A 24030-nucleotide genomic window follows, 5' to 3' on the forward strand; every position below is an offset into this window, starting at 1 on the left:
TGCTGCATGTTCTTGAGCACATTAATCACAAGGCAATTCAATTAAACATTGCTGGGAGGCACCGGGACCGTTTGTAACGATTTATGCTTGTATTTCTGAATGTACAATATATAAAACAGAACGCTTTATAATACCATAGTAACAGTTGCCACATGTTAACGGTAAAGAATCCCGTTGGTTTGAAGTGGTAAAATTGTACATTCAACGTTGAGAGGGGTGGGGGGCAGGCAGCGACTCTCGCGACACTGAGTCCAGTACCTGGGAGAGCACCGTGTCTTTTTCCCCTCTCATGAAACGAATATATAAATATGACCCCAAAACACTGACGCACTATAAGCTATCACTTTAGTCCACCTTATAATAGCCTATCCATTTCTCAAAAGCCACAATGAAGGTACAATCAGAATACTTTTTATACAGCATGCAGTAAAGTGAACTATAGCTATCCCCTTTAACCCAAAGCCCCGTGTAGTGTCCGTTAGATTCCCCGAGCTTTGATTGAACACATGGAACGACACGACAGTTCGGTAACCCGGCGAGGTGAAGCGAGGCGTGTAACCAATTCCTCCTGATTCCTCAGACTCCGGTTCCTGATAAAAAATCCCCCTCGTGCGTCTGTCCGGTTCACTAACAGTATACATTCAATCCCCGCTCGAACAACCGGCGGGTGTGTGGCTGGTGTCCGCGAACTTGTCCTAAACCAAATTCCTCTCTCTCTCTCTCTCTCTCTCTCTCTCTCTCTCTCTCTCTCTCTCTCTCTCTCTCTCTCTCTCTCTCCTTCTCCCCTCATCCAGTTCTTAACGATCCAAATCACTTATCCGTTTCCCGTCCTTCTCCTTCTCTTTCTCCTTCTTCTCCTTCTCCTTCTCTTTCTCTCTTGACCCTCCCTCGTTCTTCAGGTCCTGGAACACCTCGGTAAAGTAGTGCGGGTCTGCGTTGATTCTCAGCATTGGCCCGCTCATCCGGTCAATGAGGCCCAGGGCCCGCTCCCAGAAGGCCTCCCGGCTGGACTCCACCAGGAACGGCTTGAGCGGGTAGGAGATCTCATTGCCCATGTAAGAGTAGGCCAGGTACAGGCAGGTGAGGAAGGTCGCCTGGAGCTCGTACTCAGAGGCCGTGTCTTCCTCCACGGCCTCTCGGCAGAGCAGGTAGACGAAGACCAGGTTAGCCGGGGTGATGAAGCCCTGGTCCTGCCAGCCCTGCACTAGCAGAGACCGGTCCACGTTCCGGAACCACAGGATGACCTCATTGGCCGTGAGCTCTTTGAGCTTGAAGCAGCGGCGGCAGAGGAAGTCAGAGAGACAGCGCAGGAGCTCGCCGGTGGACGCCTGGGGGACAACCAACACAAACAGTTAGGGTTAGGCTTTAACACAGACACACACACACACACACACACACACGTTACCCACCTGCACCACCACCCTCCGAGGGGAGATGAAAGAGCGGCCATTCTGGGTCTGCCGCCGGGTCTGGTCCGGTACTGTAGGAACAGGCACAGGAATTGGCCCGGGTTTGGGCCCTGTCGGTTTTCGGTCGAGTATTCCGTTGGACGGTTGTGATTTCTTGATGTTGTCGGTGTTGAGCTGGTCCACCAAGGGCTCGGATTTGGCCTGGCTGGCTTCGGGTTTGGGGTTCACCTTTTTGGCATTCTTCTTCTTGGCGGAGGCGGCGACCAGCCGCTTCCACGTCAGAGCATGGAGCAGCACGGAGTGGCGCTTCTTTAGGCTCTTCTCCTGTTGTTTCCCGCCGGTCGCAAGGTCAGGTTTCTCGTCCACACACACCGCCCGCCGCCTTCCTTGACCTCGGCGACAGAGACAGAACGGTACCCATGTCTGCAGCGCGCAGCGCCTTCCAACACACAGAGCTTCCCGAGCTCTGTGTCCCAGTCCGTATCGATGGGGTGTTCGTATGGTTTAATTAAAGTTCACACATTCAGCTCCATTGACGGTTTGACCGCGGGAGAGTCCAGAGATGTCCGGAGGTGTGTGATGCTCCGTGATTCCAGCAATATGCGCGAGAGTCACTCACACATTTCTCTCTCTCTCTCTCTCGCTCCCCTACTCTCTCTCTCTCTCTCTCTCTCTCTCTCTCTCTCTCTCTCTCTCTCTCTCTCTCTCTCTCTCTCTCTCTCTATATATATATATATATATATATTTCTCTCCTTCTCTCTATCATACACACGTTCACGAATCACGATCACACACAAGCTGTGCCACTCCTTCTGTCGCAGCGCAGCGCGCGGCACGAGCTCATGGAATGGACAGAGGCCGGTAACTGCGGGTGCGCGAGAGATGCTGCCGGTTTAAAAGCGTTAACCAGGAGTTACAGCTCCAAATATCCAACCAGAGAGGATAGTGCTTAGATTGACAGCTTATTCGACCAATGTGTGTGCATGTGTGTGCGTGCGTGCCTGCGTGTGTGTGTGATATCCTCCATATCTCCAGCTTGTCGTGTGTTAAAACAGGCTGCAGATGTTCATGGGAGAGAGAGAGAGAGAGAGAGAGAGAGAGTGAGAGAAAGAGTGAGAGAGAGAGAGAGAGAGAGAGAGAGAGAGAGAGAGAGAGAGAGAGAGAGAGAGAGAGAGAGAGAGAGAGAGAGAGAGAGAGGAGGATAAGGGAGAGGAGAATAAGGGAGAGGAGGAGAGGGGAGAGGGGAGAGGAGGAGAGGAGAGAGGAGGATAGGGGAGAGGAGGATAAGGGAGAGGAGGATAGGGGAGAGGAGGAAAAGGGAGAGGAGGAGAGGGGAGAGAAGGATAGGGGAGATGAGGGGAGGGGAGAGGAGGAAAAGGGAGAGGAGGAGAGGGGAGAGAAGGATAGGGGAGAGGAGGGGAGGGGAGAGGAGGAAATGGTGGATGAGAGGAAAGGAAATAAGAGTCTGCTGGTAACATAACTGCTTCTCTCTCCCTTCTCCTTCAACCTCTCTCTCTTCCCTCCCTCCCTTCACACTCCACTCTCTCTCTTCCTCTCCATCTCTGTCTGCTCATTACCCCATCCATCCATCCATTCTCCCTCCCTCCCTCCTCCTCCTCCTCCTCCTCCCTCCTCATCCTCCTTCTTCCTCCCCTCTCCCTCATTTCTGTTCAACTGGTTCTACCCTTCTGCCCCAGGTGTTCATTTGTTCACTTCCCTTGGTGGAATTAAAAGGACTGGTATAAGAGATATGGTGGAAACTCCCTCTAGTTTAGCCCATGCTTACACCAATCCAATGCTTTGAACTTGTGGGGAGGACTGCACACTTTGGAGAAAAAGGTGGAGATTTGGGACTGATTGAGAGAGGTGTGTTCGCTGTGAGAGCCAATCGAATGCTTTTAAATGTGTAGGGAGAGGTGCCCACTTCTGGGAGAAAAGTGGAGATTTGGGATGCAGAGAGAGGTGTGTGAGCTGTGAGAGCCAACCAGAGCCAACCCTCCCTCCCTCCACAGAGCAGAGCGCTGCATCACGACACCGCCTCCTACTGGATGGCTTTATGGCCGACGCAGCCTTCATGAGACTTTCATCATAATTTCGCTCTTTCCAAATACTCACCCAGCTAACAGGGTGGACATTTATGGCAGTACACTGTCACCCTGTGGCTCATGCATGGTATTGCACTTCCAGTGCTACACAATAATCTACTTCTCACTGACCGAATCGTCACAGGTAGATGTAATACACGTGTTGTCCACTAGAGGTCATGCGCACACCGTGATGGTGAATGCCCCCATCTGTTCAGATATCAGTCAGAAACGGGGACAAAGGCGGCTTAGCGATGCATGGATTCAGGATGATATGATACCACAGGCCCTGAATACATGTTTATGCTGACTTTTTCATTTGCAAACCCCTGACTATAAGGGCTATAGGTCCGAGACGTTGGTGATTTGTAGCCTACTGACCACTAATGTTTATAATTAAAATGAAGGCCTATATTTTTGTATATATTGGATCTATGTATTTTCAATTTTATTATGAATAAAACTGTTTTTATAATTGTGGGTCTAGTAGGTATTACTATAAGGTCTTACTATAAGCATATCTGGGCCATAGCCATGCATCTGGCCCCAAAATAACTCAATACCAAAGCCACTAACGTCGTTTAGGCCTAATTATAAATAAAACCACTAATTTAATTTATCTCTGAAAGCCAGGATTAAAGAAGGCTAAACATGTTTAGTGGCAATTTTAGTAGGCCTAGGCTTAGATTGCCTGTACAAAATAACAGCAAAAGCCAGAAAGGTAGAATATGGTGAGAAGTCAGCAGGACCATTATAGGTCAATAGGCCAGGCCTATTCATAGAAATGGACCTAATAAAGGGGGGTCAGAAGTCTGGACAAAGAGCATCTGTGAGATAGATAGCTCGTCGTTAAACGATTAAGACTCCAACTACCAGGATGCACCAAAACAAAACAAAGCCTCCCATCCCTCTGCTCTGTGTAGAGATTGCCCAAAATAAGCTAGGATCAGTTTATCCTCCCCAAATCCTAACCTCAACCATTACTGGGTTACGCGTAAAACGGACTCTAGATCAGTGTCTAGGGGCAGACGTTATCCAAGTCCCCCTCCCCTCGCGTCTCGCTCACGGATGTGGGCTGTGCGCTGCAGGGGGGCGGGAGGCGAGGAGAGCGAAGCGGCAGAAGGCTCATTGTGTGTCGGCTAGAAAGTGGGGGTCGTTGCGGGGGGGAGAAAGCGTGCGTGGAGGCTGAACTCTCGCTTTTGTCGCCTGTGGAGGAGGGGGCGGATTAAGTAGCCTTCTCGCTCACACATACACACACCAGGGACGCCCGGTTCGTTTATCAGCATCATCATACCCGTTACCGAGGATACACAGTAAACCGGGAAGGGATGCAGACTTAGCGCGAGACGGACAGTGGGACTTCGGTCTCAGCTGGATTCGGTAAATGGTGCGTGCACCGTGCGGTCGTCGGCGATGAGAAGAAAGGAGGACAAAAGATGAACGCTGGAGGATAGACACGGCCCCCCGGTAGACACGCGCCATCGGTTTACCGCATCTCTCTGATCTCGTTTCGCCGTGCGTGAGTCTGTCTGTCGGTCGTTCAGACTGTGTCTCACTGGGAGAAAAAAACCCGAATAGTATTCCCGAATCACAGGAGGCGTTGCCTGTATCTGACTGCCTGCAGAGAGACTATTGTCTGTGTGTGTTTGTGTGTATGTGTGATTTGACGTTTAGGGGTGTGAGCGGGTGTGCTCGTGTATGTGCGTGTGGTGACGACTGTGAGAGATGTGTTTGTCTGATTTGATGGCGAGGGGTGTGTGAGTTGCTGGTGTAAGGGTGTGTGTAATTGACAGTACAGGTGTGTGTGTGTGAGCCATGGGGAACACAGAGAGTATGGAGTCCCAGCTAGCGGTGATCCGGGCCAGGGCTGCTCCTGTCAAGCTGCCCATGCCTGATCCTGCTGAGCTGGAAGAGAGGTTCTCCATTGCACTGGTAGGTAACACACACACACACTCACACACACACACACACACATTCACACACACACACTCTCAAAAGGCCTACAGACATGCATGCATGCATGCACGCACACACACACATACACATGTGCACATGTACACACACACATGCATACACACAGAATGTGCCACACACACACACATGAAACTCACACATGCTCACATACACATCTCATACATTACATGTGTGTGTATGTACGAGCGTTGAGTGTGTGTGTGTGTTGGAGTGTGTACGCTAACCCATTATGGCTGACTAGTTAGAATAGATTCGTCTTGTTGTGAATACCATCTCTGTCTCTGCCTATGCAACGCATTGCCTCTCCCCCGATACACTGCCATATTTAATTCACTGAGTGTGTGGTTGTCAGTAAGAGTCTTTCATATGCACACATACTCATGTTTAATTCACTGCTCACGCATGCTCATCTCTCTGCTGAAGAGGGAATGTTTGTCTTCAGTAGACAGAGATCTTCTGGAGAAGCCGTGTGCGCCTTTATTAGTTTAATTTCCCTCCCCCCCTCTATCTATCTATCTATCTCTCTCTCTCTCTCTCTCTCTCTCTCTCTCTCTCTCTCTCTCTCTCTCTCTCTCTCTCTCTCTCTCTCTCTCTCTCTCTCTCTCTCTCTCTCTCTCTCATCTCTCTCTTCATTCTCTCTCTGTCTCTCTCTTGCTGTCTCTCTCTCCGTCTCTCAGAACTCGATGAACCTGCCTCCTGACAAGGTGCGTCTGCTGCGTTGCTACGACAACGAGAAGAAGTGGGAGCTGATATGTGATCAGGTGAGACAGAAGGTCAACCCTGATTGGCCAAAGAACAGCCTGGTCTGATAATGACCCCTAGCACTGTCCCTCTTCTATGTTAGTAGACCTGAAGGAACTGGATAGGTGTAAGATATATGGACAAAGCTCCCCTAAGCCCATTGAAGGATGTGTGTGGCCAGCGTCACATGGCTGATATACCAGTCCAGTCCTTGGCCAGTGTGAAAGGCAAGCGTGTAACCATTGCTTGTGGGTGTGTGCGTGGGTGTGTGCATGTATGTATGTGTGTTTGTACTTGTGTGTGTTGTAGGAGCGGTTCCAGGTGAAGAACCCTCCTCACACCTACATCCAGAAGCTGAGAGGATTCCTTGACCCAGCCGTCACACGCAAGGTGAGTGACAACCACGTCACCATGGTAGCAGAACTAGTAATATCATAGAAACAAGATGGTAACACACCCTGTAACATTTGTCCCTCAACCTGACACAGTAGGGTAGATACAATTTAGAATTCCAGAATTTCCCAAACCAGCAGACAGGAAATTATTTTGAGGGAATTCCAGAATAACCGTAACCCTACTGTTGTCAGAAATTCCGTCGGAGAGTCCAGGAGTCGACTCAGGTGCTCAGAGAGCTGGAGATCTCACTACGGACCAATCACATCGGGTGAGTCACAGGCCGCAGCCAATCACTTGCAAAGAGTCCTGGATCAAAATGAATCTGAACCGAATCAGAGTCACGCTGACGTTCACTCAGTTCCAAACCATTCTGACTCCGAGACAGGGTTTAGCTGGCTAGTGGTTTTAGTGATTGTTGATTGGCTAGCAGTTCTGCTGATTGTTTGTATAGCTAGATATTTAACAGTTAATTATTTCTATGACAATATATTATAATAACATGATAATAAATGGTAATATACTGTTCCTCTGTCTCCAGGTGGGTGAGGGAGTTTCTCAATGAGGAGAATCAGGGTCTGGATGTCCTAGTAGAGTACCTCTCCTTCGCTCAATACGCAGTCACGTGAGTGTGTGTGACTGTGTGTGTGTGTGACTGTGTGTGGGAGTGTGTGCATATCACTTTTTCCCTATGCGTGTGTTCTGTTGAGTCACACGTGTATGTGTGTGTGTGTGCGCATGCGTGTGTCTGTGTGTGTGCGTGACTGTGTGTGTGTGTAGGTTTGATGGGGAGGTATCTGAGGCCAGTACTGAGGAGAGAGCTGTAGATTCCCCCTGGAGTCGTTCTATAGAAGATCTCCATGGAGACAGCAACCTGCCCTCCCTCCAGTGGCAACAACATACCGCGCTCCGCACGCCACTCTATCGGGTAACACACACACACATTTATGCCAATCCATCAGATAACACACACACACACCAACTTCCTGTGTTAATTCTGTGTTTACTGTATGTTGACTGCGTGTTAGTTCAGCGTTGGTGTCCAGGTCTAACACACTGCCCAGTAGGAAGACACTGAAGAACTCCCCGACTGGTGTGTAAGAAGGACGACGTGCACGTGTGTGTGATGTGTCTCAGAGCCATCATGAACTACCAGGTGAACTACTCCTCTGTCTCCTCTCACCTTGCTGCTCTGACTCCTTCTCACCCATCGCTCCCTCTCGCTTTTAACTCCTCCTATCTCTCGCTTTTAACTCCTCCTATCTCTCTCTTTAACCCCTCCTATCTCTCTCTTTTAACCCCTCCTATCTCTCTCTTTTAACCCCTCCGATCTCTCTCTTTAACCCCTCCTATCTCTCTCTTTTAACCCCTCCTATCTCTCGCTTTTAACCCCTCCTATCTCTCTCTTTTAACCCCTCCTATCTCTCTCTTTTAACCCCTCCTATCTCTCTCTTTTAACCCCTCCTATCTCTCTCTTTAACCCCTCCTACTCTCTCTCTTTTAACCCCTCCTATCTCTCTCTTTTAACCCCTCCTATCTCTCTCTTTTAACCCCTCCTATCTCTCTCTTTTAACCCCTCCTATCTCTCTCTTTTAACCCCTCCGATCTCTCTCTTTTAACCCCTCCTATCTCTCTCTTTTAACCCCTCCTCTCTCTCTCTTTTAACCCCTCCTATCCCTCTCTTTCCTTCTCTTTCTCTCTTCCTAGTACCACCTCTTCTTCCCCTCGTCCTCTTGAGTATTTGTTCATCAGCGTCATTATTTGCATTTTTTCTCTCTGTCTGTAGTATGGCTTTAACATGGTAATGTCCCATCCTCATGCTGTGAATGAGATCGCTCTGAGCCTCAACAACAGAAACCCAAGGTCAGTAGACAGTACACACCTCTCTCTGTGTCTGCCCTAGGAAGGAAGAAACCTTCAGAGCAGTGGTTCCCAACCAGGGGTACTAGGACCCCTTGGGGTACTTGGTCTATCCACGGGGGGTACTTGAGAAGACTCATGAGACTAAAGGCCTACTGGTAAAATTCATAGGTACTCTGGGCAGAGCAACATTCAGTTGGTGGTACAGTAACCGAAAAAGGTTGGGAACCACTGCTTTAGAGGGAACCAGACCTTGTATTTTGGCCAGGACTCCCTTGTAACAGAGAAGGGTAACTAGATAGAACCTCTGAAGTCCATCTAAATACTCTCTCTCTCTCTCTCTCTCTCTCGCCTCTCTCTGTCTCTCTCTCTCTCTCTCTCTCTCTCTCTCTCTCTCTCTCTCTGTCTCTATCTCTCTCAATTCAATTTCAATTCAATTTCAATTTAAGGGCTTTATTGGCATGGGAAACTTATGTTAACATTGCCAAAGTAAGTGAAGTAGATAGTAAACAAAAGTGAAATAAACAATAAATATTAACAGTAAACATTACACTCACAAAAGTTCCAAAAGAATAAAGACATTTCAAACGTCATGTTATGTATATATATATATACAGTGTTGTAACAATGTGCAAATAGTTAAAGTACAAATGGGAAAATAAATCAACATAAATATAGGTTGGATTTACAATGGTGTTTGTTCTTCACTGGTTGCCCTTTTCTTGTGGCAACGGGTCACAAATCTTGCTCTCTCTCTCTCTCTCTCTCTCTCTCTCGCTCTCTGTCTCTCTCTCTCTCTCTCTCTCTGTCTCTCTCTGTCTCTCTCTCTCTCTCTCACTCTCTCTCTCTCTCTCTCGCTCTCTGTCTGTCTGTCTCTCTCTCTCTCTCTCTCTCGCTCTCTGTCTGTCTCTCTCCTCCTCTCCTCCCTCTCTCTCTCCCCTCTCTCTCCCCTCTCTCTCTCTCTCTCTCTCTCTCTCTCTCTCTCTCTCTCTCTCCAGGACTAAGGCTCTGGTATTGGAGCTGTTGGCAGCTGTGTGTTTGGTCAGAGGAGGTCATGAGATAATCCTGTCTGCTTTCGACAACTTTAAAACAGTAAGTTGTGTGTCTGTGGGTATGCGTGTGTGTGTGTGTGTAAGTGTAAGTGTGTCTGGCTACACTGGATTGATTGCTGATGGTGTTTCTCAGCCTTTTCCAATCTCCCCCTCGTTATGTCAGGTGTGCTCTGAGACCCTGAGGTTTGAGAAGCTGATGGAGCATTTTAAGAACGAGGATGACAACATTGACTTTATGGTATGACTCTCACCCTCTCACTCTCTCTCTCACTCTCTCTCTCACTCTCTCACGCTCACACTCTCTCTTACTCTCTCACTCTCTCACGCTCACACTCTCTCTTACTCTCTCACTCTCTCACGCTCACACTCTCTCTTACTCTCTCACTCTCTCACACTCACACTCTCTTACTCTCACTCTCACACTCTCGCTCTCACTCTTTCACACTCTCTCACTCTCACTCTCTTACTCTCACACTCTCTCACACTCACACTCTCTCTCACGCTCACACTCTCACACTCTCACTCTCGCTCTCACTCTCTCACACTCACTCTCTCACTCTCTCACACTCTCACACTTCACTCTCACAGTCTCACAGACTCACACTCTCACAGTCTCACAGTCTCACACACTCACACACTCACACTCTCACACACACTCAAACACTCACACTCACACTCTCACACACTCACACTCTCATACACTCTCACACTCTCACACACTCCCACACAGGCGTGGATGATGCCTGCTGATGCTTAGCCTTGATTGTGGTGGCTGCAATGTCAGATATGTGTGTATCTTAGATGTGTGTGAGAGTATTCAGAAGTGTGTGTTGTCCTCTGTCTGTGCAGGTGGCCTGTATGCAGTTTATAAACATTGTGGTACATTCTGTTGAGGACATGAACTTCAGAGTGCATCTTCAGTATGACTTTACCAAACTCAATCTGGACGATTACCTAGAGGTGAGAACACACACAGACACACACAGACACACAGACACACACACACACAGACACACACACACACACTGAATGAACACATTCTCCTCTCCCCCTTCCAGAGGTTGAAGCACACAGAGAGTGATCGGCTGCAGGTCCAAATCCAGGCTTACCTGGACAATGTGTTTGACGTGGGGACGCTGCTGGAGGACGCAGAGACCAAGACCGCCGCAGCTGGAGAGGGTAGAGGAGCTGGAGGAGAATATGACCCACGTAAGGACACACACAGTCGGACCGACTCTGACACATACAGTGGTGGCTGGTGGCACTTTAAATCAGAGGACAGGCTCATGGTAATGGCTGGAACAGAATTAAATCATGTGTTTGATACCATATAATTCCGTTCCAGCCATTATTATGAGCCGTCCTGCCATCACCAGCCTCCTCTGACACACGCACACACGTGCAGGCACACGTACATACACACACACGTACACACACATACAGACTGCTGAGTAGACGTTTATGTTTCCTTGCAGATGACGGAGAGGCTCCTGGACACAGAGAACGAGGCCATGGCCAAGATAGTGGAGCTGGAGAAACAGCTGATGCAAACCCACAAGGAGCTGGACACCATACGGGTGAGGGAGATGCTAGGCTAGGCTATCGCTAGCAACGGGCATTGAACACTCAGCCATTTTGTTACGTTACAGCCTTATTCTAAAATTGATTTAATAGTTTTTTCCTCATCAATCTACACACAATACCCCATAATGACAAAGCAAAAACAGGTTTTTAGACATTTTAAATGTATTAAACATAAAAAACTGAAATATAACATTTCCATAAGTATTCAGACCCTTTACTCAGTACTTTGTCGAAACACCTTTGGCAGCGGTTACAGCCTTGAGTCTTCTTGAGTATGACGCTACAAGCTTGGCACACCTGTATTTGGGGGAGTTTCTCCCATTCTTCTCTGCAGATCCTCTCAAGCTCTGTCAGGTTGGATGGGGAGCGTCGCTGCACAGCTATTTCCAGGTCTCTCCAGAGATGTTGGATCGGGTTCAAGTCCGGGCTCTGGCTGGGCCACTGAAGGACATTCAGAGACTTGTCCCGAAGCCACTTGGATGTGTGCTTAGGGTCGTTGTCCTGTTGGAAGGTGAACCTTCGCACCAGTCTGAGGTCCTGAGCGCTCTGGAGCAGGTTTTCATCAAGGATCTCTGTACTTTGCTCCGTTCATATTTGCCTTGATCCTGACTAGTCTCCCAGTCCCTGCCGCTGAAAAACATCCCCACAGAATGATGCTGCCACCACCATGCTTCACCGTAGGGATGGTGCCAGGTTTCCTCCAGACTTGATGCTTGACATTCAGGCCAAAGAGTTCAATCTTGGTTTCATCAGACCAGAGAAACTTGTTTCTCATGGTCTGAGTGTCTTTAGGTGCCTTTTGGCAAACTCCAAGTGGGCTGTCATGTGCCTTTTACTGAGGAGTGGCTTCCGTCTGGCCACTCTACCATAAAGGCCTGATTGGTGGAGTGCTGCAGAGATGGTTGTCCTTCTGGAAGGTTCTCCCATATCCACAGAGGAACTCTGGAGCTCTGTCAGAGTGACCATCTGGTTCTTGGTCACCTCCCTGACCAAGGCCCTTCTCCCCCGATTGCTCAGTTTGGCGGGGCAGCCAGCTCTAGGACGAGTCTTGGTGGTTCCAAACTTCTTCCATTTAAGAATGACGGAGGCCACTGTGTTCTTGGGGACCTTCAATTCTGCAGACATTTTTTGGTACCCTTCTCCAGATCTGTGCCTCGACACAATCCTGTCTCGGAGCTATACAGACAATTCCTTTGACCTCATGGCTTGGTTTTTGCTCTGACATGCACTGTCAACTGTGGGACCTTATATAGACAGGTGTGTGCCTTTCCAAATCATGTCCAATCAATTGAATTTACCACAGGTGGACTCCAATCAAGTTGTAGAGCAAAGGGTCTGAATACTTATGTAAATAAGGTTTTAAGTTTTAATACATTTGCAAACATTTCTAATAGCCTTTTTTCGCATTGTCATTATGGGGTATTGTGTGTAGATTGATGAGGATTTGTATTTATTTAATCAATTTTAGAATAAGGCTGTAACGTAACAAAATGTGGAAAAAGGGAAGGGGTCTGAATACTTTCCGAATGACCTGTATATGCTCAAGCTAGGCTAACTCTCTCCTATTCCAGGATGTGTACACTAGCACTAACAACCAGGTGCACACCCTGCGGAGGATCGTGCGTGAGAAGGACCAGACCATCCGCAGGCAGAGTCGACTGGAGCGCCAGGCTCAGGAGGGTGGAGGGGGCACCTTGGTGGTACAGGGAGGGGGCACCTTACACCCCGCGAGGGGCGAGGGGGACGGAGGGGTGGGGGATTTTTCCTCCCCTTCTCTGACCCTCGGCATGACCCTCTCCACCAGCCCAGAGACAGTGGGCTATGGCTTACCAGGGGTGGGACTAGGGATGATGCCAGCCCCTCCCCCTCCCCCACCACCTCCACCAATGCCAGGGATGCCAGGGGACAGTGAGTGTTAGTTCTGACCTATCATATCGCTCGGTTGTTAATGTAATTGATGTAATAGTTCTAATCAGCCTTCTCTCTCCTGTCTTCTCTCTTCTTCCTCTGTAGTTTCAAACGGGCCCTACCCCGCCCCCCCTCCTACTCCTCCTCCTCCCCTTCCCCCTTACGTTCCATGGAGTCCTCCGGCCCTCTGCCTCCTCCTCCTCCATGCGCCCTCCACTCCCGGCTGTGGTGGATCACCCACTGTCATCTTTAACTCCGGCCTGGCAGGTAAGGCTGTGTTGGTGCTGTGTGCCGCATGTATCAAAGAGAGATTTGAGAAGTGTACTTCTATAGTTATATAAGGATCTCCTGGTGTTAACACTGTAGTGATCTGCCTCCCTTTCTCACTGTAGTTGATTCTGATTGTAGTATTCTGAACTACCACTCTTCTCTACTGCCTGGGTTCTCTCCCTCTCTCTGGTTCTCTGTCTCTGATTCTAATGTTCTCTCTTGTTCTAATTCAATATTCTCCTCTGTTCTGCTCTCAGAGGGCTCACTCAAGCTGTTCTGTAGGTTCCCTCTGATCACACGCTTAGTACCTGTCTCACACCCCTCCTCAGTACCAGTCTCACACCTTAGTACCTGTCTAACACCTCTCTTCAGTACCTGTCTCACAACTCTCCTCAGTACCTATCTCACACCTCTCCTCAGTACCAGTCTCACTTCTCTCACCTTAGTACATGTCTAACACCTCTCCTCAGTAACTGTCTCACACCTCTCCTCAGTACCTGTCTCACGCATGTCTCATACCTGTCTCACGCCTCTCTCCTCAGTACCTGTCTCACACCTCTCTCCTCAGTACCTGTCTCACACCTCTCGTTAGTACCTGTCTCACACCTCTCCTTAGTACCCGTCTCACACCTCTCCTCGGTACCTGTCTCACGCCTCTCTCCTCAGTGCCTGTCTCACACCTCTCTCCTCAGTACCTGTCTCACACCTCTCGTTAGTACCTGTCTCACACCTCTCCTTAGTACCCGTCTCACACCTCTCCTCGGTACCTGTCTCACGCCTCTCTCCTCAGTGCCTGTCTCACGCCTCTCTCCTTAGTACCTGTCTCGCACCTCTCCTTAGTACCTGTCTCACGCCTGTCTCTGTAGTACATTACATCTGTGCCATACATCTCTCATAACGGTACACCTCCTCAGTACCTGTCTCACGCCTGTCTCTGTGCCATACATCTCTCATAATGGTACACCTCCTTAGTACCTGTCTCATACCTGTGTTATTCTGTGTCGTGTGGTTATGTGGTGAGGTGATGTCTTGTGGTGTGATCATGTTGTGTTGTGTGTCATTTTGTTAGATGAATGCTGTGTTCACATCTCTCTACTGCTGCTGATACTTCTCTCTCTCTTCCTTCCTTTCCCTCCTCCTTCTCTCTCCTCCTTCTCTGTCTCCTCCTTCCTTTCCCTCCTCCTTCTTTCTCTCCTCCTTCCTTTCCCTCCTCCTCCTCTGTCTCCTCCTTCCTTTCCCTCCTCCTTCTCTGTCTCCTCCTTCCTTTCTCTCCTCCTTCCTTTCCCTCCTTCTTCTCTGTCTCCTCCTTCCTTTCCCTCCTCCTTCTCTGTCTCTCTCTAGCTGTGAAGATTAAGAAGCCTATTCAGACTAAGTTCCGTATGCCAGTGTTTAACTGGGTGGCTCTGAAACCAAGTCAGATCAATGGAACTGTCTTCAACGACATAGACGACGAGAGGATCCTCCAGGTACACACACACACACACACACACACACACACACACACACACACACACACACACACACACAGAGACACACACACACACACACACACAGAGACACACACACACACACACACACACACACACAGAGACACACACACACACACACACACACACACACACACACAGAGACACACAGAGACACACACACACATCTTCCTCAGTACAATGTGTGTAACATACAGTATGTGTGTGATTCCCTGTCCTCTCCAGGAGCTGAATGTGGAGGAGTTTGAGGAGATGTTTAAGACCAAGGCCCAGGGGCCAGCAGTGGATGTGACTCTGAGCAGGCACAAGGCCCCTCAGAAGGGCCCCAACAGGGTGTCTCTGCTGGAGGCTAATAGAGCCAAGAATCTGGCCATCACCCTCCGCAAGGCTGGCCAGGGGCCCGAACTCATCTGTAGGGCCATCCAGACGTAAGTCACCCCTAACCTCTGACCTTTAACCGTTACACTATATATTACTATTACTAATTATTATAGCTCTCTGTCTCCCCCCCATCTCTCTCTCAATTCAATTTCAATTTAAGGGCTTTATTGGCATGGGAAACGTATGTTAACATTGCCAAAGCAAGTGAAGTAGATAGTAAACAAAAGTGAAATAAACAATAAATATTAACAGTAAACATTACACTCAGAAGTTCCAAAAGAATAAAGCCATTTCAAATGTCATTATGTCTATATACAGTGTTGTAACAATGTGCAAATAGTTAAAGTACAAATGGGAAAATAAATAAACATAAATATGGGTTGTATTTACAATGGTGTTTGTTGTTCACTGGTTGCCCTTTTCTTGTGGCAACAGGTCACAAATCTTGCTTCTGTGGTGGCACACTGTGGTTTTTCACCCAGTAGATAAAGGAGTTTATCAAAATTGGGTTTGTTTTAGAATTCTTTGTGGATCTGTGTAATCTGAGGGAAACATGTGTCTCTAATATGGTCATACATTTGGCCGGAGGTTAGGATGTGCAGCTCAGTTTCCACCTCATTTTGTGGGCAGTGTGCACATAGCCTGTCTTCTCTTGAGAGCCAGGTCTGCCTACAGCAGCCTTTCTCAATAGCAAGGCTACGCTCACTGAGTCCATAGTCAAAGCTTTCCTCAAGTTTGGGTCAGTCACAGTGGTCAGGTATTCTGCCACTGTGTACTCTCTGTTTAGAGCCAAATAGCATTCTAGTTTGCTGTTTTTTTGTTAATTCTTTCCAATGTGTCAAGTAATTCTCTTTTTGTTTTCTCATGATTTGGTTGGGTTAATTGTGTTGTTGTTGTTGTTGTCCTGGGGCTCTGTGGGGTCTGTTTGTGTTTGTGAACAGAACCCCAGGACCAGCTTACTTAGGGGGCTCTTCTCCAAGTTCATCTCTTTGTAGGTGATGGCTTTGTTATGGAAGGTTTGGGAATCGCTTCCTTTTAAGTGGTTATAGAATTTAACGGCTCTTTTCTGGATTTTGATCATTAGTGGGTATCGGCCTAATTCTGCTCTGCATGCATTATTTTGTGTTTTTCGTTGTACACAGAGGATATTTTTGCAGAATTCTGCATGAAGAGTCTCAATTTGGTGTTTGTCCCATTTTGTGAACTCTTGGTTGGTGAGCGGACCCCAGACCTAACAACCATAAGGGGCAATGGGTTCTATAACTGATTCAAGTATTGTTAGCCAGATCCTAATTGGTATGTCAAATTTTATGTTCCTTTTGATGGCATAGAAGGCCCTTCTTGCCTTGTCTCTCAGATTGTTCACAGCTTTGTGGAAGTTACCTGTGGCGCTGATGTTTAGGCCGAGGTATGTATAGTTTTTTGTGTGCTCTAGAGGCAACGGTGTCTAGATGGAATTTGTATTTGTGGTCCTGGCAACTGGGCCTTTTTTGGAACACCATTATTTTGTCTTACTGAGATTTACTGTCAGGGCCCAGGTCTAACAGAATCTGTGCAGAAGATCTAGGTGCTGCTGTAGGCCCTCCTTGGTTGGTGACAGAAGCACCAGATCATCAGCAAACAGTAGACATTTGACTTCAGATTCTAGTAGGGTGAGGCCGGGTGCTGCAGACTGTTCTAGTGCCCTCGCCAATTCGTTGATATATATGTTGAAGAGGGTGGGGCTTAAATTGCATCCCTGTCTCACCCTACGGCCCTGTGGAAAGAAATGTGTGTGTTTTTTGCCAATTTTAACCGCACACTTGTTGTTTGTGTACATGGATTTTATAATGTCGTATGTTTTTCCCCCAACCCCACTTTCCATCAATTTGTATAGCAGATCCTCATGCCAAATTTAAATTTTGAAATCAACAAAGCATGAGAAGACTTTGCCTTTGTTTTGTTTTGTTTGTTTGTCAATTAGGTGTGTAGGGTGAATACGTGGTCTGTTGTACGGTAATTTGGTAAAAAGCCAATTTGACATTTGCTCAGTACATTGTTTTCACGGAGGAAATGAACTAGTCTGCTGTTAATGATAATGCAGAGGATTTTCCCAAGGTTGCTGTTGACGCATATCCCACGGTAGTTATTGGGGTCAAATTTGTCTCCACTTTTGTGGATTGGGGTGATCAGTCCTTGGTTCCAAATATTGGGGAAGATGCCAGAGCTAAGGATGATGTTAAAGAGTTTAAGTATAGCCAATTGGAATTTGTGGTCTGTATATTTTATCATTTCATTGAGGATACCATCAACACCACAGGCATTTTTGGGATGGAGGGTTTGTATTTTGTCCTGTAGTTCATTCAATGTAATTGGAGAATCCAGTGGGTTCTGGTAGTCTTTAATAGTTGATTCTAAGATTTGCATTTGATCATGTATATTTTTTTGCTGTTTGTTCTTTGTTATAGGGCCAAAAAGATTGGAGAAGTGGTTTACCCATACACCTCAGTTTTGGATAGATAGCTCTTCGTGTTGTTTTTGTTTAGTGTTTTCCAATTTTCCCAGAAGTGGTTAGAGTCTATGGATTCTTCAATTACATTGAGCTGATTTTTGACATGCTGTTCCTTCTTTTTCCATAGTATATTTCTGTATTGTTTTAGTGATTCACCATAGTGAAGGCATAGGCTCAGGTTTTCTGGGTCTCTATGTTTTTGGTTGGATAGGTTTTCTCAATTTCTTTCTTAGGTTTTTGCATTCTTCATCTAACCATTTGTCACTGTTGTTACTTTTCTTCAGTTTTCTGTTAGAGATTTTTTAGATTTGATAGGGAAACAGAGAGGTCAAATATACTGTTTAGGTTTTGTACTGCCAAGTTTACACCTTCACTATTACAGTGGAATGTTTTGTCCAGGAAGTTGTCTAAAAGGGATTGAATTTGTTGTTGCCTAATTGTTTTTTGGTAGGTTTCGACACTACTTTCCTTCCAGCATTTCTTAATATTATTCAGTTCCTTTGGCTTTGATGCCTCATGATTGAGTATTGCTCTGTTCAAGTAGACTGTGATTTTGCTATGGTCTGATAGGGGTGTCAGTGGGCTGACTGTGAACGCTCTGAGAGACTCTGGGTTGAGGTCAGTGATAAAGTAGTCTACAGTACTACTGCCAAGAGATTAGCTATAGGTGTACCTACCATAGGAGTCCACTCGAAGACTACCATTGACTATGTACATACCCAGTGTGCGACAGAGCTGCAGGAGTTGTGACCCGTTTTTGTTGGTTATGTTGTCGTAGTTTTGCCTAGGGGGGCATATGGGGGAGGGAATGCTGTCACCTCCAGGTAGGTGTTTGTCCCCCTGTGGCTGAGAGTGTCAGGTTCTTGTCCAGTTCTGGCATTTAGGTCGCCACAGACTAGTACATGTCCCTGGGTCTGGAAATTATTGATTTCCCCCTCCAGGATGGAGAAGCTGTCTTCATTAAAGTATGGGGATTCTAGTGGGGGGATATAGGTAGCACACAGGAGGACATTTTTCTCTGTTGAGATAATTTCCTTTTGAATTTCTATCCAAATGTAAAATGTTCCTGTTTTGATTAATTTAATAGAGTGAGTTAGGTCTGCTCTATACCAAATTACCATACCCCTTGAGTCCCTTCCCTGTTTCACACCTGGTAGTTTGGTGGATGGGACTACCAGCTCTCTGTAACCTAGAGGGCAACCAGTGGGTCCGTCTCCTCTATACCATGTTTCTTGTAGGATGACAATGTCTGTATTTCCGATTTCTTTGGTGAAGTCCAGGTTCCTGCTCTTTAGGCCAAAGGCAGATGACCTCAGGCCTTGGATATTCCAGGATGAAATAGTGAAGGCTTTGTGTTCCATAAAGTGTCTAATGTTGTTGGTCGTGTAGTTTGGCCACAGGCCAGTAAGTGTGAGCAGAGCCTGCTGAGCATCTGGTACATGCCACTGGCTTGGGCTAGTGTAAGAGTGGGGGTTGGGCCTGTTTGCCTGCTCACAGCCTGGGCGTATGTGTGACTTTCATGTTGAGGCCCTCTTTGCAGGAGTGGGGGCATGTGGTAGGTAGGAGGGGCATAGGTCTGATCTGAGGGGGGCCTAAATGGAGTGTGGGCATGGTTGACTTGGTGGGGTGTTAATTGGTGGTGGTGGGGGGTGTAGATGTAGCTGATGGTGCTGTGGTCTGGATGTAGGTCCTCTCGGCGGGGGTCCTCTATGTGTAGGTCCGGGGGGTCGTTTGTGCCTGTGTGTATTATTATGTGGCCAGTCAGACAGAAGGTCTAGGGCGCGCTGGGTTTTTGGACACCAGAGTTTAGACACTATTTCTCTCTCTCTCTCTCTCTCTCTCTCTCTCTCTCTCTCTCTCTCTCTCTCTCTCTCTCTCTCTCTCTCTCTCTCTCTCTCTCTCTCTCTCTCTCTCTCTCTCTCTCTCTCTCTCTCTCTCTCTCTCTCTCTCTCTCTCTCTCTCTCTCTCTCTCTCTCTCTCTCTCTCTCTCTCTCTCTCTCTCTCTCTCTCTCTCTCTCTCTCTCTCTCTCTCTCTCTCTCTCTCTCTCTCTCTCTCTCTCTCTCTCTCTCTCTGTATGGTGTAAGTCCCTGATGTACCTGAAGTGTATAATGTGTGTACTGGTATAAAAACTGTGTGTGTTCTCTATAGGTTTGACATGCGTACTGTGCGTGTGGACTTTGTGGAGTGTCTGATGCGTTTCCTCCCCACTGAGGGAGAGATTAAGATGCTACGGCAGTACGAGAGGGACAGAAAGCCAGTGGAGGCACTGAGCGATGAGGACCGTTTCATGTTGCAGTTCAGCCGCATAGAGAGACTGGCCCAACGCATGTCCATCATCACCTTCATGGGCAACTTCCAGGACAACATACAGATGCTCACACCGGTACACACACACACTGTGATATACTCTGTCTGAACACACACATACTGTTACAGGTCCACTCATAATACACATAACATAACATAATAACATTCTATAATAACTTGATTGTTGGTTTGGTTTCTGTCCAAAGCAACTCCACGCAATCATCGCTGCTTCTGTGTCCATCAAGTCCTCCCAGAAACTCAAGAAGATTCTAGAGGTGAGTGTGTGTGATCTCTCTGTCTCTCTCTCTCTCTCTCTCTCTCTTTTTGTTCTCTCTCTCTTTTTGTTCTCTCTCTCTTTTTGTTCTCGCTCTCCTCTCTGTCTCTCTCTCCTCTCTCTCTCTTTTTGTTCTCTCTCTCTCCTTTCCATCGCTCTCTCCTCTGTCTCTCTCTCTCTTTTTGTTCTCTCTCCTCTCTGTCTCTCTCTCTCTGTCTCTCTCTGTCTCTCTCTCTCTTTTTGTTCTCTCTCTCTCCTCTCTGTCTCTCTCTCTCTGTCTCTCTCTCTGTCTCTCTCTCTCTTTTTGTTCACTCTCTCTCCTCCTGTTTTAACTGTATATGTGTGTGTTTCTCAGATTATCCTGGCTCTGGGGAACTATATGAACAGCAGTAAGAGAGGAGCGGTGTACGGATTCAAGCTGCAGAGTTTAGACCTGGTAAAACACACACTCTACCCAACATACTATTTCTAATGTCTAACACACACTACCCAACACACTCTTTCTAATGTCTAATACACTCTACCCAACACACTATTTCTAATGTCTAATACACACTACCCAACACACTCTTTCTAATACCTAATACACACCTTCTGATTCCTAACACACACTACCTAATATACATATCTTTGTGATACGTAACACACACATAATACGCTTGATACACACTTTTGAATGTCAAATACACACCAGAAGGTAATATGTGTGTTCCTCCCAGCTGCTGGAGACTAAGACCACCGACAGAAAGCAGACCCTGCTGCATTACATAGCCAACGTGGTGAGAGAGAAATACCCTGGAGTCGCTCTGTTCTACAACGAGCTGCACTATGTAGAGAAAGCTGCTGCAGGTGAGTGTGTGTCTGTTTGTCTTGGTGTGTCACAGTTCTCTTCCTCTGGAGAACGTGGTGTGTGATATTAAGGAACTAACCTATTATATTGTGTGTGTGTGTGCCAGTGTCCCTGGAGAACGTGGTGTGTGATATTAAGGAACTAACCTATTATATTGTGTGTGTGTGTGCCAGTGTCCCTGGAGAACGTGGTGTGTGACGTGAAGGAGTGTCAGCGTGGTATGGAGCTGTCGTGGAGGGAGTACAGTATGCATGGCCACAACCCACTCCTCAAAGACTTCATCAGCAAACATGAGACCCGCCTGCAGAAACTACAGGAGGACGCACGCATCGCACAGGCAAGAACACACACAGGGATCTCAGATACATCACATAACAAAGTGGTATATGACCATGGTGACCATGGTCCTTCATGGTCCTGTTTTCTGACCCTGGTTGTGTCATGGTTCTCAGGATGCATTTGACGATGCGGTGAAGCACTTTGGGGATAGCTCTAAGACCATGCCGCCCTCTGTCTTCTTTCCTGTGTTTGTACGATTCATCAAAGCCTACAGGGTGAGCAGAATTTGTGTGTTTGTGTGTGTGTAGCTACAGTATACATAAAGATGCTACTCAAAGCTGAACTTAATGTGTGTGTGTGTGTGTGTGCGTAGCTGGCGGAGGAGGAGAATGAACAGAGGAGGAGGCAGGAGCAGGCGTTGATGGAGAAGCTGGAGCAGGAGGAGCTGCAACAGGAGCAGGAGGAGCCTAAGGTACAGCCCCGTTACCATGGAGACAGGCCTGCCGGTCTGTCGCCATGGATATGACAGCATCACCTTGACTTCACAGATACAGTATCTGTTCTGTGGAATGGAAGGACTGATGTTTTCTCGTTCCCTCTCTTTATCTCTCTCCATCTTTCCTTCTCTACTCCTCACACATACATTGACTCACCAACACATATCTCCTCTCTCTCTCTCTCTCTCTCTCTCTCTGTCTCACACACACACACACACACAGTCCCCGTCCAACCGTCCAAAGCAGCGGCAGCAGGAGTCCCTGATTACAGAGCTGAGGAGGCGACAGGGTGGTAAAGACAGCAGACATGTCTACGAGGGCAAAGATGGAGCTATAGAGGACATCATTACAGGTACACACACGTGCACACACACACACACACACACAGTAGTTTAGTGCTGTGTGCTGTGTTTTGATTGGCTGTTTTCTGTCTGCAGTGCTGAAGACCGTCCCTTTCACTGCCAGGACGGCCAAACGCAGCTCCCGCTTCTTCTGTGATCCCGCCCACACTGAATAACACTACTAAACTCTCAGAGAGAGATAGAGAGAGGGTAGAGGGAGAGAGAGGGAGATGAAGAGGAAAAAATATACTCTTCGAGAGAGATATACAGGGTAGAGGGGAGAGAGAGGGTGAGGGAAAGCTAGGTGGGAGAGCTAAAGGGGAATAACAATGAGAGGAGAGAAGCATGGGGGAAAAGAGCGGCAGTTAGAGAGAGAGAGAGAGAGAGAGAGAGAGAGAGAGAGAGAGAGAGAGAGGGAGAGAGAGAGAGAGGGAGGGAGAGAGAGAGAGGGAGAGAGAGAGAGGGAGAGAGAGAGAGAGAGAGGGAGGGAGAGAGAGAGAGAGAGGGAGAGAGAGAGAGAGAGAGAGAGAGAGAGAGAGAGAGAGAGATCAAGATGACCTGTGACATCACCTGTCTGGTCTGATATCACTGCCCCCCCCCACCCCCCATCCCCTCTGTTTCACTTACACATGTTATGAAGCTTCTTCGCTGATTATTACTGTTAATAACCCTCCTATAACCCTGGAATCAACCTGCAACCCACCATGCACTTTGACTTTCTGTCCTCTAAACCCGAAGACTGTTGAAGGGGGTCGGGTGAGAGGGTGAGAGGGAGGAACTTGATATGCGATGACAGTGACTGGACATTTAGTAGCAACACAGTCTGGTCATTTACTAGCTACATAGCATTGCCAGTTTATCAGTTAATATTAGACATGACAAGCAAAACAGAACAGCAAAAATAAACAGTTGTTTTTTGTCCAATTAGTATTAGTGATGTACAGTATGTGTCTCTAAAGCTGTGTGATGATGTCAGCAAATGACGTGATCGCTGTCATAGCATATTGAGAAGGGAGGGGGAGAAGTTCGAATCGTTTCTTCTTGTTGAACATTCCAACCAATTCTAATTGGTAATGGCATCACAAAGGGTTCTTAACCCACTCCTATCCAGCTGTAAGATGCCAGAATTGAACACTGAGAATAGTGTTCGAAAAGCTCACACCTACAAGGGTCCCTCTCCTCTGTCTGCTGCTGTGTGCCAGTGAAACTTGTACAGCGCTCGCTACGTTCACTACATTGACTGTGTTTACTATTTACTACCTTTAACCTCCAACAGGGTTTTTCCAAAGCTCAAGCCCTCCAGTTCCTCAGTCCTGCTGGTTTTCCTTTCTCCCTGGCACTTGATTGATTGTTTAGTGTTACTGATAATGATTGGCTGTAGAGTGCACACACACCTGGTTTCCCAGGTAGAAATCAGTCTCTGATTAAACGAGAAGTAAGAAAACCAGTAGACACTGTGGCCCTCGAGGACAGGAGTTGATACCCCATACTACCCTCAAATAAAGGTCCCTGTCTTATCCTTGCCTGACCATCCAGTGGGCTGAGTCCCAGTCTGTTTCTGCTTTATAGCCAACTACTCCTTTGTTGTGGTCTTGTCAAGGTGAGGTAAAGGATGTAGTGTTCTTGAATGCAGAAACAGTCTGGCACCTAGGCTACTACATCCCCCATGATCTTTTCTGGCCAACTTTTGGCAAGACTCGAGAGGGATCGCTCCATTTCATAAAAAAATCATAAAAAAATGTAACTGCAAAAACAACAGCACAATACTTTTCTACGTGTATATATATTTTCTAGGGAATCCCGCTCGTTGCTTTTATCCCCCACTCCCACCCCTGCTGTTTGTCAGT

At 47.4% G+C, this 24030-nt stretch overlaps 2 protein-coding genes across 2 annotated transcripts; one reads left to right on the plus strand and one right to left on the minus strand.

Annotated features, from left to right (window-relative positions):
* Positions 1-213: 213 nt before the first annotated feature.
* LOC123481625 (cyclin-dependent kinase 5 activator 2-like) lies at positions 214-2099 on the minus strand. The gene is given in 3 exon segments (XM_045206318.1): positions 214-1328; positions 1410-1775; positions 1777-2099. Coding segments are annotated over 3 exon segments (951 nt in total). The 5' UTR covers positions 1831-2099; the 3' UTR covers positions 214-797.
* Positions 2100-4564: 2465 nt separating this feature from the next.
* LOC121536039 (formin-like protein 2) lies at positions 4565-22586 on the plus strand. Its single transcript, XM_045206296.1, is given in 30 exon segments — positions 4565-5425; positions 6145-6228; positions 6518-6598; positions 6796-6872; positions 7143-7226; positions 7382-7482; positions 7484-7529; positions 7630-7687; positions 7689-7757; positions 8388-8464; positions 9460-9553; positions 9677-9751; positions 10363-10473; positions 10572-10682; positions 10684-10722; positions 10989-11090; positions 12669-13005; positions 13111-13272; positions 13533-13553; positions 14617-14741; positions 14988-15190; positions 19784-20018; positions 20149-20217; positions 20572-20652; positions 20936-21065; positions 21240-21403; positions 21519-21620; positions 21719-21817; positions 22065-22194; positions 22280-22586. Coding segments are annotated over 30 exon segments (3264 nt in total). The 5' UTR covers positions 4565-5308; the 3' UTR covers positions 22360-22586.
* The last annotated feature ends 1444 nt before the right edge of the window (positions 22587-24030 follow it).

Source organism: Coregonus clupeaformis, chromosome 22, assembly GCF_020615455.1.
Source record: "Coregonus clupeaformis isolate EN_2021a chromosome 22, ASM2061545v1, whole genome shotgun sequence".
Lineage (NCBI taxonomy): Eukaryota > Metazoa > Chordata > Actinopteri > Salmoniformes > Salmonidae > Coregonus > Coregonus clupeaformis.